The 18,860-nt window shown below is 34.2% G+C and overlaps 2 protein-coding genes across 4 annotated transcripts in view; one reads left to right on the top strand and one right to left on the bottom strand.

Annotated features, from left to right (window-relative positions):
- RFX7 (regulatory factor X7) overlaps positions 1 to 18,860 on the bottom strand; it is a 142,553-nt gene that overhangs the window by 35,953 nt on the left and 87,740 nt on the right. For both annotated transcript variants that reach the window (XM_065941913.1, XM_065941914.1), the window contains 2 exons: positions 10,110 to 10,192; positions 7,527 to 7,649 (listed from right to left, as the gene is read on the bottom strand). In XM_065941913.1, the coding sequence (XP_065797985.1) occupies positions 7,527 to 7,649; positions 10,110 to 10,192 (206 nt within the window). The remainder of the gene's footprint in view (positions 1 to 7,526; positions 7,650 to 10,109; positions 10,193 to 18,860) is intronic.
- Positions 16,495 to 18,860, top strand: part of TEX9 (testis expressed 9) — a 297,677-nt gene continuing 295,311 nt past the window's right edge. For both annotated transcript variants that reach the window (XM_065941921.1, XM_065941918.1), the window contains exon 1: positions 16,495 to 16,498. In XM_065941921.1, coding sequence (XP_065797993.1) covers positions 16,496 to 16,498 — 3 coding nt within the window. In that variant the 5' untranslated portion in view covers position 16,495. The remainder of the gene's footprint in view (positions 16,499 to 18,860) is intronic.

The raw sequence follows: 18,860 nt of genomic DNA, 5'->3' as shown, positions 1-18,860 counted from the left end.
TGATTAAAATAAGCTATTCCAAAAGGAGCATACTGTAGGATTCTGCTTCGAACTCACAGACAGAAAAGTAGAATGGTGGCAGCCAGGGGTTGGAGGAAGAGGGAGAGGTGAGTTTTCGTTTAATGGGTAAGAGTTTCAGTTTTGCAAGCAGAGTTCCCTGAATGTATGGTGGTGGGTAGACAACAATGTGACTGTACTTAATAAGACCAAACTATGAACTTAAAAAGGGTAAATTTTATGTGTGTATTTTATCACAGATAAAAATAAATGAATTAGTGTGGTTTTATAACAAGCAAGGACCAGTGCAAAGTTTTAAGTATCTATTTGGGAAGAGGGAGAAAAACACTATGTTTAAATTGTAATTTAGAAAGCCAGCAGCAGACAGGATGATTCATTTTAAGTAAGTAACAACATAAATCAGTGATTTTCAACCTTTTCTTCCCTTCCTTAGTGCATCTAAATTCTAAATTTCTTAGCTCTCCCCTCAGCTATAGTAGCTCATTTTGGATGGCAATAAGTAAAACCAGGGGCTTCCCTGGTGGCTCAAATAGTAAAGACTGCCTTCAATGTGGGAGACCTGGGTTCAATTCCTGGGTTTGGAAGACCCTCTGGAGGATGGAGAGGCTGCCCACTCCAGTGTTCTTGGGCTTCCCTGGTGACTCAGGCAGTAAAGAATCCACCTGCAATGTGGGAGACCTGGGTTCGATCCTTTGGTTGGGAAGATGCCCTGGAGGAGGGCATGGCAACCTACTCCAGTGTTCTTGCCTGGAGAATCCCTATGGACATAGGAGCCTACAGGTTACCATCCATGAGGTCGCAAAGAGTCAGACAAGACTGAGTGACTAAGCACAGCATATAACACAAGTAAAACCAGACTAAAGATTATGGGTGGTGGAGTGGGGTCTTAGAAGCCTGGATCCCTACTGATATCACAGAGCTGACGGGAGAAAAATTGACTTCCTTCTTGTTGCAACTGCTGTTCACTGGATATTGCTATATGCAAATTAACTTGACACCTAATGGATGAGACTTAAAAAGAAACTGCTCTCACTACCTTAGGCCTCTAGTTCTACTTTTTCTTTCTCTAACCCTTTAAAAACAAGTCTCTACTCAAGTTCTTTACTTACCATCTGTTTACCTTTCATGACACTGAAATCAGGCTTCATTCCCTATATACGGAAACTGCTCTGGCAAGAGAGTCTATGGGCCTATTAACTGACTTTTTCTTGTCTCCCTCTCATTTGAGCTGCCTTAGGCACAGGAAACTGGAGTGAATTCCGTTCTCAAAATTATCTCTTTTCTTACATTATCGCACAACATGGTTTCTTGTTTCTCTTTTAAATTGTACCTCATTTTTGGAGTGCTCTTATTCCTAGCTCCTAAATACCAATTCTCTCCTTAACTTTACGGTTTCTCACTTCCTGCTGATGTTGATTTTACTGCTTAAGTTTTCAGTGACCCTGCATGACCTACATGTGGAAGTAGTCTAACTTTTTTGGCCTGGTCTCCGATATCTTCTCCTGAACTCTGATCATAAGCCTCTGTGCATTAAATACTGCACCTTCCACCTAGAATGCCCTTTCTGAATCCCTAGTCCACTTGGTAAACGTCTCAGTTTTTATACAAGTCACCTCTTCTGTGATGTCTGATTTCAATTCACCAAGATGAACTAGTAACTCTTTCTTTGCACCCATTTCTTTACTGGTCTGTTTCTCTTATTTGACAGTAGGGATTGTGTGTATATAATGCTTGGTGAATTAATGCACTCAAATTAATTTATTTTAAAAAACTTTATTTTAATTTGTCCTTAGGAGTAGTAAAGTTGAAGTCTTAATAGTGTTAGCTAAAAGAAAAGCAATCAGTGCCTAACAAATGCAATGTATGTTGGGAGCAGATAAAAAAGTTAAGGTAGTAAGAGCAGTGATGAATTGATAATTAAAAGATTCAAGATATGGAGCAGCTGGGCTCATAAACATGCAGTATCCATGGGTGGGGTGGGGGAGGGGGATGGTTACTGGAAAGGACTGATTTTAAATTAGGATATTTTGTTTGTTATGACTATAACATGTGCTAGTACAGTTGGCATAATTTTGGACCAGCCAGCCTTCTCTACAAATGCGTCAAATAAGAGAACTAACTCCTTTTCTGATATAGCATTTATAATTCTAGCTTTATTCTGCCACTGTACTATTACTGCTTTCTCTTTTTACTGTAAAAAGTTGAGAAGGGAAAAATAAGCACTCTGTGAAAGGACTAGTGCTGTGAAACATAGAGAAGGAGAGGAAAGACAGATTATCAACTAGCCCCTTGAGAATCAAGTCAATGGAAACATAGGGAAAGGAGAAAACCAGGATAAGGCTTCTTCTGTGAAACAGGCCACACCAAGGAAACTTGAAAAAAAACTGCACCTGAAAAGTTGTAACTTAAAGGCTAGACAATGTGCTTAGGTTAACAACTCAGACACTACAACTACTACTGTAAATTTAAATGGTAAAAATCTTTTGCCAGTCTATGTCTTAGGTATGTCTTAGGTATATTTAATATACATATTCAGCTGTCAAATAAGAACATCATTTAATAATGTTGAAACTGATCACTTTTACTTTAGTTTACTATTTCTAATTAGTTAAATATATTTAAAATACAATTAAGGCTTGGAAAATGCTACTCCAAAATTTTTAATTTTAAACAGAACAGCATTTGGGACAAGTTTCTAGAGTTAATAGGGATCAATGTAAAAAGAGTTCACCTTTGAGGTCAGAAATCCTGGTTAGATTTGTCCAGAACAATTACTTCTGAATCATAAGGACCTCAGGTATAAAGCAGTAATAATATCTGCTTTCATTTACTTTATACTGATGATCTAACATTAAACAATATATATTTAAGAAATTTATAAATTCTGCCCACATGTTTAGGTCTGAGCTAGATTTTAAGCACGTGGCGAACATTTATATGCCATTTAACTCATGAAATGTTCACTATTTTTTTTTGTTTGTTTTTTTTTGAAATGTTCACTATTTAAAGCTCTTACATAGAATCTAACTTCAAGGTTGTCCTCAGAATTTAAATTACACTGATTAATACAATAGAAATTACAAACTTAGATGCATAAGTACAAAAGAATCACAACATTAATGACTATATACAAACTGAAAAGCAAAACAATCGTGTTCCTTAAAATATTAAATATATATATATATATATATATATATATATATATATATATAAAGGATTTGGACATATGTGTCCCAGGAAATACTGTAGCCACAGTTGTCAAGTTTATAAATCTGAACATTTGTGATTCTACCCAGAATGAAAGCAAACAGATTTTCAGAAATGCTAAAACAGATTGCATATTATTTTGTAAGAAATGTACTTAAGGTTAATCCTTGTGTTTCTCTATCATGCAGGAGGAAAAAGCAGCAGGAACTGTGGTTGCTGCCATCTCTGTTGCTAGTTGTGTGCAAACACCACTGTTCTGGGACTGGTTCATTCACCAGCTTCTTCTCTCAGTCAGATTTTAAGACCACAGACAATGTTAGATTATAACTTTTAAGAAATGTAATAATGTGAACTGCCTAAAACAAAATGATATAAATGGTGAAACTAAAAGGATGGACAAATATACACTTATATTAGACCGATATCCAGGATGGGTTACAAATATTGTTATCAGAGAATTTAACACAATATGCATTTAATATGACAAAGGATCTTTTTTTGGTTGAGAACAGGTTTTAACTCTCATAAAGATACACAATCATGAATGTTTTCTGTCTTGAAGAGACAGAAGCAAAAACCCATTAAAAATAGTATAAGAAATTGTGAGAAACATTACTTTTGTAAGAGATTAACACACTACTTGTGCTCAACTAATTAAACAAACAAAAGAGCAAGCATTTTTTGCAGAATTTGAATATTACAGCAAAGCAGATTTAGTGTTTATCAATATAAGCTAATATACAGTGTAAAAAAAGAGAATGTCCAGAAATATTTATAAAAACTGATAATGTGTTAGGCTGAAAGTAAATCTCAACAATTATAAAAAATAAAAAACTGAATGAGCCACATTCTTTGATTACAATATATTGGGTAAGATGTTACGGAAAAACCCAAGTGAACTTTTCAGCCAACCCAGTAATATAACTAGAAATTAAGTGCAAAAACGGAGAAAAAAAGTCCAACTCCCTCAAGCACATAAAATGTTCCTAAGTATTTTGGGACAAAGGAGTAATCAAAGCTATAATTGCACACTATTAAGAAGTAATGGTAAATGTAACAACCATATCCATACCTAAGGAATATAGCCAGAAATATAAGAGGCAAATTCATAGATAAAAATGTCCTTATCTTAAGTAGGAAATGTTCTTATCTTTAGTAAGGAAAAAACCCTGAAAAAATTCAGGATAACAAAAATAAAGGCACCTAAAAATGAGACGGAACACACAAAAATAAAACTGACATATCAATCTTTGTTTTTTAAAAGAAAACTGAAAAAAATAAACTATAGCTATATATAATTTGAAAAAAAAGGAAAATTCAAATGAATAAAATTAGAAATATAAAAAAGGATATAACAGATAAAGAAGATACTCAGTTTGTAAGACAGTAGTATATGTAATATCATGTCAATATATTTGAAAATCTGAATGAATTCCAGGAAAAACCAATGATCAAAATAGATTAATGAAGTAAAAAAAAAATCTAACCAGGAAAAAATACAAAAAATTGTCAAAGAATTACCTCCAACAAAGGCTCCAGGCCTAGACAGTATTATAGCTGAGTTCTTTAAAACTTTCAAGAACAAGTTAAGTCCCATGCTCTATAAACTGTTCCAGAGCACAGAAAATTAAGGAAAGAGTTCCAATTCAGTTACGAAGCTGGCCTAACCCTGATATCAAAACCTGACAAAGATAGCACAAAAAAGAAAATTCACTTAAGAATATAGAGGCAAAGATCCTACAAAATATACTTGAAAAGAGAAATCAACAGTATGCTAAAAGATTACACATCCTGACATGCAGAAGACATTCATTTTAGGAATAAAAGAAGGGTTTATACTAGGTACTATCATTATATATCATATTAATAGATCATAGAAGAAGGACTGAATAATCTTAACAGATGCCCAAAAAGCATTTTGGTAAATTTCAGTATCAATTTCTCATAAAACAGCCAATACAAGTTAGAAGTGATTCCAAGCATCATAAAAAATTGATTGGTATGAAAATAAAACCATGGAAATTTTTGAAAAAGAGGGATCATGAGGGAAGGCTGGTCCCACTGATGTTAATTTTTAGCTTTTTAAACATTTACTGACGAAAATACTTAAAGATACTATGGTCTTGAAGTAAGAACAGAAAAATACAAAAGAAGAAAACTGAGTCCAAAGGGCTTTAGTAAGATAAAAGGTACATTTAGATTAGTATTGTGAAAAAAAAATTGATTATCAATAAATAAGACGTGAATAATTAACCATTTAGAAAAAATTAAAATTAGTTCCTTATCTTAAGGCATTTGTTTACAAAAATAAACATATATACTTGGTCCAGAAGGACTAAAGGGTTATATGTGAAAAATGAAATGGGTAATAGCAAGGGAAAATACACATGGATTATTCAGCGGCTAGGGGCACTGGGAAGTTCTTTCTAAGCAAAATAGCGATTTCATAAGTTGCAAAGATGCAGACAGATCAGACTACTTATAAAATATTAAAATTAAATAATAAACAGTAATCTTGAAACAATTACATTTCAATAGCTAATATTCTTAATATATAATGGTTCATAAGCCAGAAATTCTCATTTTAATAATCTACACAAAATTATAGTCAAGAATATTCACTGCAGTATTATTTGTAAACTGTTTCTTCATTTAAGAATTGTGTAAGCAGTGGGGTCAAAATTTAATTAAATAATAATAAGAAAAGAAGGCATTAGAAAAAATAAAAAGTAATAAGCCAAAATGTTTATTTTTAGGTAGTAAGATTACTGGTGCTAGTTTTCTTTTTCATACATTTATGACTATCTGTCAAAACTTTCATGATGAATACATACCACTTTCATAATTAGAAAAACTAACAAACACATTAGTCATCACTTTCATAAATACATGTGATTATCAGGCTTCAAAAGTTTCAACAAATATAAAAATTTGTAACAGTTTGTAAGTCAACTGTCTTTGCTTGTGGAAAGTCCCTTATACCTTGTGGTTCTATTAATATCTTAATTTAGCATAAAAATACAGTTAAAAGAAAAGATACGGTCTTAGATTATAACTTCATTTATTCTCTCAAAGGGATTTTGATTTTAATGACTATTAAAGGGATTGATTTTCAAACAAATATATCTGCCATTGCAACGAACAGAAATAACTCAAAATAAAGGTTTTTCAGAGTATTCAGAACAGAATCAATTTAAGACTTGTCACTCTATGTTAGGTTTTTATTCAGGAAACCTCATTAAGGTACTCCAAACTGGAAGATGACTTGTCCAAAAGGTCTTTAGAAAAAGTCTCTTAAAAAAACCAAATATATATATATATATATATATATATATATATATGTATATATATATGTATATGCATGTATATTTCATATTCTTGAGGGCAGAAACTGTGTCTTATTTATTGTATCCTCAGAACTTCTTACAGAGTTTGAGACGGCATGTAGGTGGTATTCAGCAGATTGCTGTAGATTGAGAGAATGAATTTGATAGATTTGGATCACAAGTACTCTTAGCTTTAATTCTCCTAAAGAGGAAACATCTAAAGCTGTTCAGTTAAACCTCGTACCCTTGATTTGTTTCAGACATTTCCCTTTAAACTTTCTCCAGCTCTAGTACATTTCTTAAGGTGAGTGAATCAGAATTTTGAATGAGAATAGAAAGTTTTCTTTCTAGATACCAATGATCTTAGTAAGTGTTGTTCTTTTGCATCATCTTACAATGGTTAACAGCAGCACTTATTTGATACTTTTCTTCCAAATTGTGTAAGGACAACACAGAGAATCTCCTTGCTTTGATATTTCAATATCCAGAAAATTTGGGTTTCATTTACTCTGCCAGAACACTCCAAATCAATTATAAATGTTAAGTAAGACTAGATTTAGCATGTATTAATTTTCTCTAATCAGAAGGGCCCATTAGCCTCTATACTTGTGCTTACCACGTTTAAATAAATTACATGTACAATCAAAACTGTTTTAGTGTCTCCTATGTACAAGGCACTGAACTCTTTTGTCTGAGAAAACTCACAATATTCCAGATACTTTGTTTTCTCTCAGGTTTCTCTATGCCTTCAGATATCCCTCCTGTCATCCAGAAGAATTTTACAGAAATCCTTTACTCAGTAATGCTGTCCTTTATTACATACACAATGAGCGAAGCTTAGAGATGGAAGGTATCTTACAGATGTCCAAGTTAAATTCTCATATACCAGCATGATATTCACCAATGATAAATCATCATAGCCATACTTAAGCTCTTCAATACATTGCATGCCAGACATACACACATACAACTTACTTGTACTCATCATAGACTTCCTGTTTGGGCAGTGAAGTCTCAGGATGCTCCTCTAGGGTATTTCGAATCCAGGAGAAGGCATGCATCTGCTGTGCCCGACTAGATGACATGGCATTCTGATCACTAATCATAAAACAAGAACATATTTTAGCTGAACTAGACGGCAATTCACTGATAATTCTTGAGCCAGGCCTCAATGTTCCACTAAAGGACTACACGTAAACACACAAACCAATGATCAAACCAAACTCTGGGCTTAGAGTATATGCACAGTTTTCCAAACACAAATTGTCCACCTATGGTTGTGAGCCATTTTCTATACCTAGTGTTCGGCTGAAGTTATGGCCCTGTTCCATCCCCTACCATTGTCTTCTAAAGCGGCAGAGGCGATGAGAGTACTGAAAACATAAGGTATCTGTTTAGCCCACAACTACCTCTAAGGGGACATCTGCTCACTTACTTGCCTGTTCATTTGCCTAAACTTATGAAATCATTGAACTACAAAATGAAAGTTATGGAAAACATTGTTTATTTTCTATTTGCTTAGCATTCTCAAGTTAACTGCCCTGAAATTTTACTAAAGCATTCTATGCTTTGGAATGGAATTCACACTAGAGAGATCCTGACAGGTCAAATCTCCCTCCATGGGCCTTCCTGTAATTGGCCCTCCTCTCCAGACCAACGCCTTCACTAAACATTATATGTTTTTATTACCTGGCATTGTCACTTACAAACTAATTTCATGAAATGGACAACCAAGATAACGTGAGGGAAGCTCCTCACTTGACTCTGATATTCATTTAAACTACAAAAACAATAATAATTTATATATTTCCAAAGAAACTGACCAATTTCTAGAACAAAAAAAAACCACATTAAAACAGTTACAAAATTTGGTCCAAGGGGAAAAAAGAAAAAGCAGCAGATTTTTCACTCCATTTCTTTTCATACATATGCTTTTAAAGTAAGAGAATGTTAAGCATAACTTCTATAAATGAAATGAATTCTGAGAAATACTTAAAAGGGTAGAGATCAAAGAGTGGAATGTATGAACCAACAACTTTTCTCTATATTTTCTAAATGAGGCTATTACACGTTTTTACTAATGAAAACAAAGTAATACCCAAGCACTCAAAACATCACACATTTATCATAAATTCATGTGCCATACAGACAATTCACTTTTTCCTCCCTTTTTAAAATTCTGTGATCTGCTCACCTGACAACCTAAAAAAAATCTTGCACTTTATTGCTCATAATAGTTATGTTTATTCTTTGATTTTCAGTTCAATTTTCAAAATCTCCCACACTGCATAAATATATTGATCTATTTATAAAACATAAGCCAATTGCATTTCATAGCATTTACTCAGGTACTCTACTAACTGTGGAAAATTCTGAAAGAGATGGGAATACCAGACCACATGACCTGCCTTTTGAGAAACTGGTATGCAGGTCAGCAAGCAACAGTTAGAACTGGACATGGAACAACAGACTGGTTCCAAATAGGAAAAGGAGTACGTCAAAGCTGTATATTGTCACCCTGCTTATTTAACTTATATGCAGAGTACATCATGAGAAACGAGAAGTATCAATAACCTCAGATATGCAGATGACACCACCCTTACGGCAGAAAGTGAAGAAGAACTAAAGGGTCTCTTGATGAAAGTGAAAAAGGAGAGTGAAAAAGTTGGCTTAACGCTCAACATTCAGAAAACTAAGATCATGGCATCTGGTTCGATCACCTCATGACAAATAGACAGGAAACAGTGGAAACAGTAGCTGACTTTATTTCTCTGGGCTCTAAAATCACTGCAGATGGTGATTGCAACCATGAAATTAAAAGACGCTTACTCCTTAGAAGGAAAGTTATGACCAACCTAGATAGCATATTAAAAAGCAGAGACATTACTCTGTCAACAAAAGTGTCTGTCTAGTCAAGGCTATGGTTTTTCCAGTAGTCATGTATGGATGTGAGAGTTGGACTATAAAGAAAACTGAGTGCCAAAGAACTGATGCTTTTGATCTGTGGTGTTGGAGAAGACTCTTGAGAATCCCTTGGACTGCAAGGAGATCCAACCAGTCCATCCTAAAGGAGATCAGTCCTGGGTGTTCATTGGAAGGACTGATGTTGAAGCTGAAACTCTGAAGAGCTGACTCATTAGAAAAGACCCGACTCATTGGAAAAGACCCTGATGCTGGCAAAGATTGAGGGCAGGAGAGAAGGGAACGACAGAGGATGAGACGGTTGGATGGCATCCCCGACTCAACGGACATGAGTTTGGGTAAACTCCGGGAGTTGGTGGTGGACAGAGAGGCCTGGCCTTCTGCGGTTCATGGGGTCACAAAGAGTCGGACATGACTGAGCAACTGAACTGACTGACTCAAGTACATAAACGTACCCAGGTACACAAATATATTAGCAAAAACTATGGGTAAACACTTAATCAAATATGATCAAAGACTAAAATATCTATTGTTTTGCCAGTCATTTTCTGATGATTTTAGGAATAGTGCAAAACAGTAACAACCACAACACACATATAAACACTGTAACTGAGGCAAAGACAAGAAGAGATATACCTTTTCTCTCCATTGCTGAGACCAGAAGGCAGCTGAAGGTAGAGGTAGAGTTTCTCTAGGTCTGTAAACTTCTCAACTTCTTGCTGTTAGTTAAAAAAGATTAAAAAACAAAGATCATTTTAAAAATTGTTTCTCCCTCAACAAAATTTACTAACATCTTTCTAAAAAAATACTATCTAAATTTAAACCAGATGGAATGAGTCACTTGCCAAAGCAAACAAAATCTAGGCTTTTTTCTCATCAGTAAAATAATATAGTAATGTTGTCTGACAAATTTATTGCATATAAAATGTTGATTAGTAAGAGAAAATGGTACTTTCCTATTAATTCTTACATCCTGGGTATAAAGTAAATCAAATCAATGCTGAGACAAAATTCCTCATTTTAAACCACATTTAAAGAAGGACGGTTGTACAATATTACAGGAAAAGTACTAGACTGGGAGTCAAGAGACTATTTACCAACAGCCTAGCCATTTAACTGGTTGTGAAACTTCCATGCCTTAGCAGGTTTTCCTTAAAAATGTAAAATGAATGAGATAATTTCTAGGATCCTTTTCTAATTCTCAAAAATCTAGAACATGTGACTAATGATACTACTGTCAATGGGAGTGGAACTGAGGTTTAAAAATCCAATTATTCCTCAGTATCTGTGGATAACTGGTTCCAGGAACTCCCTTCTCCCCCACTGTGGATACCAAAATCCACAGATGCACAAGTCCTTTACATACAGTGGTGGTATACAGTTGGTCCTTCTTAAACATCATAACCAAGGAATCAAATGTGATCCAGGGCTGGTTGAAACTGCAAGTGGAGAACCTGTGGATCCAGAGGGCCAACTGTACCAAAGTACAAACAACAGCCCCTTTCACACAACGCAGATGTAATTATTCTCTGACTTGCAACAGTGGATGCTATTCGCAGAATCTATTTGTAAGATCATCTGTCACTACTGTTCTGCAACTTTGTCATTTTATCTATAAATGTAACCTTTAAAATAATTTCCACTATTCAAAGGACTGTATAGATGTCTTTCCCAGCTGAATTTGCCACAAGATAGTTTTAAATCTGCCATAAATCCTACTGCAATAAAAAGATATGTAACTTTTGGCAACCTAACTCATTACAATTGAATTGCACTGCAATGGAAAATATGGACAGATTACTGGCATTTTTGGTGGCAGAATCCTTACATAATAAAGTACAACTAAACACAGATCCAATTTATTTAAAAAGCTTAAACTGATATAATTTAGCCTTATTCTTATTCTCACCAGAATTCATTCAAAAACAGTTTAATCTTAGAATCTATCCACAGAATGATTTAATCAATTACAGGCAATCAACTCTCAAGTTTACATTGTTTTTATTCTACTGTCTATGGGGTATTTTCCAATTAGTTCTAATATCTGATAGACTGATCAGCAATGTCTTATATAACTTTCCCCTCGACAACAACAACAAAATCCTACAGAAACACAGACATTTCCTTTCAAAACTGTTATTTAACATCTTCTTTTCTCCAGTTTCCCAGTGTTCAGTTTCGGAGTCTGCCTGGTTTTGTTCCTCTTGGTGTGTTCCATTCTAACCCTCCATTTAGACTTCTTAACTCTTTCCCCCATGTTCTTCCAGTCTCTTTATTTTCCCAACCACTACATTAGTTTAAGTCTTTAGCTGTCTTTCTTTCAACAATGAAGGATAATTCATTTACTCATTTATTTATTCACTAAATTTATTTTCTGCAACATTCCACAAATGTGTTAACTTATATTGTGTATCACAATCTATATAAAGGCTGGAAATAGATGAACAACACAACAGTCCCTGCCCTTAAGGAACTTAAAATGATTCTTGAGTTACTGAAAATATCTAACTATCTGTTTTGCCTGCATCTATCTTTCCCCACTTTAATCTGTCTTAAATATAGTTCCTAAAATACCTCTTGTTGAATATTATTAACATCACCCACTTAAACCCAACAGAGCCTTTCACATTAAATAAAAAATAGTTTATGTTACAAAAAACCCATGAGTATTATTATGGGCTAAGTCTTAAGAAAATGCAACACAAAACATCTTTTTTCCCCCCTTGGGTAAACTCCCTTTCTTAATGGAATATTATTCAGCTATAAAAATGAGTGAAATCTTGTCATTTGCGGCAACATGAATGGACCTTGAGGGTACTATGATAAGTAAAACAAGTCAGACAGAAAAGGATAAATACCATATGGTCTTCCTTTTATGTGGAATCTAAAAACAACAAAAAAACAGACAAAAACCTTGAGCCCATGGATACTGTAATGATTGGTGGCAGCCTGAGGTGGGGGAGGGAGTGTAGGTAGTGGGAGTGGAAGAAGGGGTCATAAGGTACAAATTTCTAGTTATAAAATGAGTAAGTCACGGGGATATAATGTATAGCATGGTGAATATAATTTGAAAGTAGCCAGGATAGATCTCCAAAGTTCTCGTTATTAAAAAAAAACTTTTGTAGCTATGTATTGGTGACAAAGGTTAACTAGATTTATTGCAGTGATCATTTTATAATACAAGCATACCTTGGAGGTACTACAGGTTCAGTCTTAGACCACCACAATAAAACAAAAATGCTACAATAAAGTTAGTCACATCAATTTTTGGTTTCTTAGCGCTTATAAAAGTTATCTTTGTTCATGCTCAGTCGCTAAGTCGTGTCTGACTATTTGTGACCCCATGAGGTAGCCCACCTGGCTCCTCTGTCCATGGAATTCTCCAGGCAAGAATACTGGAAAATGTATTGTCAAAGTATGCAACAGCACTGTATTTAAAAAACAAGGCACATACTTTAATTAGAAGTATTTTAGTGCTAAAAAGATGCTAACCATCATCTGACAATGCAGGCAGGCTCACCACAAACCTTCAATTTATAAAAAATAATATCTGCAAAGAGTAATAAAATGCAATAAAACAAGGTATGCCTATATATACAAATACTGAATCATTATGTTGTACACCTGAAACTAATATAATGTTACATCAGTTACATGTCACTTAAAAATATCAAACCAAAAAAACCCACCATTTTTGATGACTAAGAATAAAAAAACTTTATATTGTTGGAAAAACTTTGGTTTCTATAGTTTTCAACTTTTATATATACTAGAGAAAAGAACAGAGAAGAAATTCCATAAGAAATTCAGAAGATAATCCAAATTAGGATAAAGTACCAAAGAGATGATTCAAAGATGGAATCAAAAAAAGATCAAACTCACTGCTGCACCCTTTACTTTGTCTTTCAAACAGTCAAAAATTACTACTGTCAATTACTCTTTTGTTATGGAGGACTCAACACACAGAAGAAAATAATTGGAGAGTTTACTAAAACTGACATCAAAATTCTAAGAAGCAAATGAGAACAAAATGACTTCAGTGTACAGTGATGGCATTCTAGTCCAGTGAAGCTGAGCTTACCATGAGAATTTTGGTTTTGGATACACCTGTCACTTACAGCTAATCACTGGCCTCCAAAACAATGATCCGTGGTGTATAAGACCTTAACTTTGTTTGATTATATCAGGGCAAGAATATCATTGGCGCCAAGTAAGTTACACATCAGATTATTTGATATACTGTGTAAAGATTTAAACATCAAGAGTAAAGTTTTCTGTTCCATGTGGAGATTCACTAATTGTAAAAAAGAAGCATGCTTGATGGATTTATGAAATGAAGGACAAAGCTGCTTTATTTTTAGAGCATTAGAAAAAAAATGCATACATTTTAAAAAATTATAATTTTAAAATTCTGCCATAAAATGCAATAATGCATTAATATATGCTACAATGTGGATGAACCTTGAAAACATTACGCTAGATGAAAGAAGTCAGACACACAAAAAACATTTATCAAATGCTTTCATTTTTATCAAATATCCAGAACAGTCAAATCCATGAAGAGAGAAAGATTAGTGGCGACCAGGGACTGGGAGGAGGGCACTAAGAGGGTTGATTGCTTAGTGGATTTCCTTGGGGTGATGAAAATGCTTCAGAACTGGGTAGAGGTGATGTTTACATAACACTGTGAATATGCTAAATAGTACTAGTGATAAACTTTATGTTATGTACATTTAACAACAATAAACATTACAATTTTCAATAGAGCTTGATATATATGGCAGACATATCTGAATATCTGACCTGAAACTTCAAATGACAATTATCAACATCCTTATTTATTAGACTTAAAAGTCTTCACTTCCTTGAGTTGAAGAAGTTAAGTTCTCAACAAAGAGAGAAGTTCTCAAAGCAAAGTTATTAAAAGTGCCTTCAAGCTTAGGGGGAACCTCAAGTACTATCTAGTTTGTTCAATGAACTAAGGTGATAAGTTCCCACTCCTGTAGTTGAAAATCTTGCCCAAAAGCTTATGAGGCTTCTCTCTTATAGTTCAATCTTTGCAAGAAGATATCAAAAAGGAATCTTGGAACTGAAGTTTGATTCAGATATCAAAGACATTCTAGGAAACTACTCTGAAGAATTTTTGGCAAAAATCTCCCTGTTTACTCCCAAGTAGGTAAGCAGACCTTGTGTGTCAATCATCCCATTTACATAAGCATACCTTTATACAGGTGGTCTTTCAGAAACTTTGAGTATGAAAACTTTGAAAAGCAATATTACAGACCTAATGTTGCAAATGGCCTAGATAGTGCTTTGCTCTTTCACATCCTAGATAGAAAAGTATACAGCAAAACAATCAGATTCCAATACTGAGGCCACCTGATGTGAAGAACTGACTCACTGGAAAAGACCCCGATGATGGGAAAAACTGAAGGTAGGAGAAGGGGATGACAGAGGAGGAGATGGTTGGATGCCATCACCGACTCTATACTCCGGGAATTGGTGAAGAGGGAAGCCTGGCGTGATGCAGTCCATGGGGTCACAGAGAGGCAGACACAACTGAGTGACTGAACTGAACTGAATATCCTTTTCCCCACTTTGTGGCACCTTCGGAGTGCTGTGTTTCAGTGGCGAGGCTACAACATGGCAATGTCTGTCAATGGGGGTTCCTGTGGGACTCTGTGGAGCAGGGGCCTCCGGTGATTTGTGCTATATATGTAAAGTGAATGAAAACAGGTTGTTCTGGTTAGGTCACTGATATTTCAGGCTTCCTTTTTTCGGCAGCATAGCCTTGCCCCTCCTGATTAATATAGAAAGTTAGACCTTTTCCTCTATGTAAATAAAATGTTGAGAGAGGAAATGGAATCCTCTCTAATCACAAAAGCTTTCATTCATTTTTAGAATAGCATTTAACTTCTTTTGAAATTTCAAATTATACTAGCCAAGCTATTTATGTTTATCAAATTGAGACATGGTCTAAAAAAAATGCTAAGAATATATAGTTCAGATTATATAGCTTTCATGCTTTCATCTACTTTACGTAAAAAAAAAAAAACCTAGTTAAAAATCCAATTGTAATAAATTTTGCATACACGACCATACATGATTCTATAAGAGCCTATTTGTCTACTTTGGGCCATGGCAATTACTCAGGGTTTTATTATTATTATTATTTTTTTTTACTCAGGGTTTTAAACTCAATTAATTTGCATTTATTGTTTGTTCAAAGAAATTTTTTTTGGTGTCTACTTACACCTTCCTCCTCAACTAGATTGAAGACCCTAGTTTATCCACATCTTTTTGAGGCAAAAACTGAAAATGTATGACAGAGCCAGATGGTACTTCTTTTAATACCCCATTTAATTTTTAAATTAAACAATAAAGTATTTCAACAATAAAGTATTATATTATATTATATTATATTCAACAATAAAGTATTTCAACCAAAGTACAGAAAGCACACATGTATCACCATTCATATTAAATAAAAGATGCTAACTTTTTGCCATACTTGCTTCAGAATTCTTTAAGATTTTAGACTATACAGTAGTGTTTGTTATATGGATTAAAACCAGTTTATCCATTCTTTTATGATAGACAATTTCACTATTTCAAACAGTATTGCAATAAAAATTCTTATTTGTGACTGCTGTGTCCTTGTGTAGGAGTTTCTGTTTTAGTATGTATCTACCTAAAAGTAGGAGTACTTGGTCACGTAAGATGCACATCTTTAACTTTGCTGGTATTCCCAAACTGCTCCCCAAAACTATTACGCCAATTTGTTTTCCAAAAGTAATGCTACAATTTCTCCACATCCTTATGAAAGCTTAAGATTTACATTTTAGCTAATCTCGTAAGTATGAAAAAGTATCCCACCCACTGTTTTATTTTAAATTTTCTGATTGAGGATGAGGCTATCATATTATTTATCATTTGAGTCTATATTAACTGAGTTTATATTTGAGTTTACATTAATATAATAGCTATCCAATTTTATCATGCACTTGGAGAGACTGCTAAAGATGGTAAGAGTTTCTGACTTAACAGTCTGGCGCAGGAACCTTGAAAATCAAAGGTTAAAAATAATGCCATTTTTACTTTCAATATTTAAAAGCAACTTCAACTAAGTTGGAATTTAATTTAGAAAAAAATCTGACAACTTATCTTTGAAAGGATCATATAGCAAAATGTATGATTCACTGATCCTTCTTGAACCTGTGGGACAGACTTCTCATATATCACCTGGTAACTGATTAGTATAGTAATAAAGCAGCTTTGATGGAGCTTTTAGAAACTTGAGGTTAATAGGTAAGTCTCTTATTGATAAATTAGTAGCCAATAAGGAAAAATGACCTATATTATATATTATAGATGAATAAAGCAGTTGCTGCTTGAGCATGACTGCTGGCTCTTTCAAATCTGATCTATCTAAAACAGCAGGATATAGTGGTCAGGTACAGCATACAGAATCAGGCCTGGATCTGAGTTCCAGATTTGCCCCTCATTAGCTTTGTGATATTAAGCAAGATGAGCATTAATTTTCAAGTCTGTGAAACACTGATAAAACACCCATGAAATTTTCATTAGGATTAAAAGAATTTTATAAAATATATCTATGTTAGGTTATTACCACATAAACAGTCTGGAGGACTACAGTCCATAGGGTCTCAAAGAGTTGGACACAACTGGAGCGACTTAGCACACATTACATAAATGTTACTTTGAAATATATACTTGCTGAAAGTCAGATTTTGGCAAGAGAGTTTATAATTCAAATTCCATCAACAAATATAGAATCTTTTGTTTGAAAAAGCAAGGTATCTGAAATTTAGGAAACATTTAGCTCGGTGACCTTCACCAACTTAAAGAGTTATACCACAAGAGCAAGGTTCCTAGATTCTATGTATCAGACGTGTGCAGCAAGTTATTGAAGACGTTCCACCAGCACTGACCTTCCTCAGGGTAACTGCAGAAAAACACGGATACTATTCCCTCATAAGCCATCAAGATGTTACTGAAGTTAGAAGATACTTCTGATAACCGTGATACTAGAATAGGTCAGAAACAAAAGCTTTTACCAGGCTGGACTTGGAAAAGAAAATGTGTAACTTTCCACTTGTCTTCTGTTTATTAAAAAAACACCTGAAAAAATATTCTTTATTTCAAACAACCAAGTTAATTTTTAGTGTTTCAGCTTGTCTGCTCAGAACATTTGCCTTTGAACTATGAAAACGTACAGATGAACTGAGGAATCAGGGAGTATTTTCAATATTTTATTACTACAACTTTAAAACCTCCAAGCAGATGGTAAGGAAACACATTCCCACTATTTACTGGCACAGGTAGTCTGAGGGGAGAGACCTGCTCCTGCTTTCTTAGGGAACATACTGAATCAGGTTTATCCCAGAGTTTCTCAAACATTAATAAAGAAGGGTTTTTCCTATTTGAAATAAATTTCTTTGCAGTGATGTGCTTCTTGTTGTGAGACTTTCCCCTCAAGTATTAGTCAGGTTCTTCTTTTCTTTTTTTAAACAAGGTCACAAAACTGGGTAACAGCTGATGTTTATAAAGATGGTAGGTAACCAGTGAAGACTTAAATGAGGATCTTTCATGCAAATCTTTGATGGATCCTTATTGCCAGAAGCAGCAGAAACTCTCTTGTTGAGATGTATAAACACCTTTCAAGGAACGAGTTAGGTTGACAATGACAGAGTCTTGATGGAAGATGACCAACCCAAGGGTATCACATTCATAATTAGTTATTCAAATTTTCTTTTCAAACCAATATCCGAGAAAGGTTTTAAAAGAAGTTTTGACTTAAATTTGTATTTAGAAGTGGTCATTTAAAATTCAGAAACTTAAAATCTCCAATTTGTTTCTTCTGTTAAATTATCACATGTGGAGGGAAAATTATATAAAGATAGGATAATTGTACTTGAATTTGTCTGTCTTTTATTTTGTAAACTATAGAAACAAAACAAAATGTGAAAAAAATTCTAATTTTTTTTTCCTCTGAAAGGAGACATTGATTTAGGAGCACAGTTACTAAAAGGCCTCTTTCTTCACCAACATTACTGACAGAAGGGCTGAATGAGGAAAGTGGAACCTTACTCTATAGTTGTTTTTTTTTTAATTTATGGAAACAATCAACATACCTGATATTATATTCTTTCAGGCCCCAGCAGTTGTGAAAGCTGTTCTTCCACAGGATTGAATAAGGAAGATAGAGAAAAAGGTCAAGGTATAAGGACTCTATTTTTCAATGCGTTTGCTTAGAATTCTTAATTTTCAGCAATTTTCTGTTTCTTAACTTGCTATGAAAACCATGTGGTCATTTTTTTATAAATGTGCTCTAAAAATATACTCTGTGATATGTTTTAGGGCTTA

Source organism: Muntiacus reevesi, chromosome 7 (genome assembly GCF_963930625.1).
Source record: "Muntiacus reevesi chromosome 7, mMunRee1.1, whole genome shotgun sequence".
Lineage (NCBI taxonomy): Eukaryota > Metazoa > Chordata > Mammalia > Artiodactyla > Cervidae > Muntiacus > Muntiacus reevesi.
The sequence above is the reverse complement of the archived record's forward strand: the minus strand, read 5'-3'. Positions and strand labels throughout refer to the sequence as shown.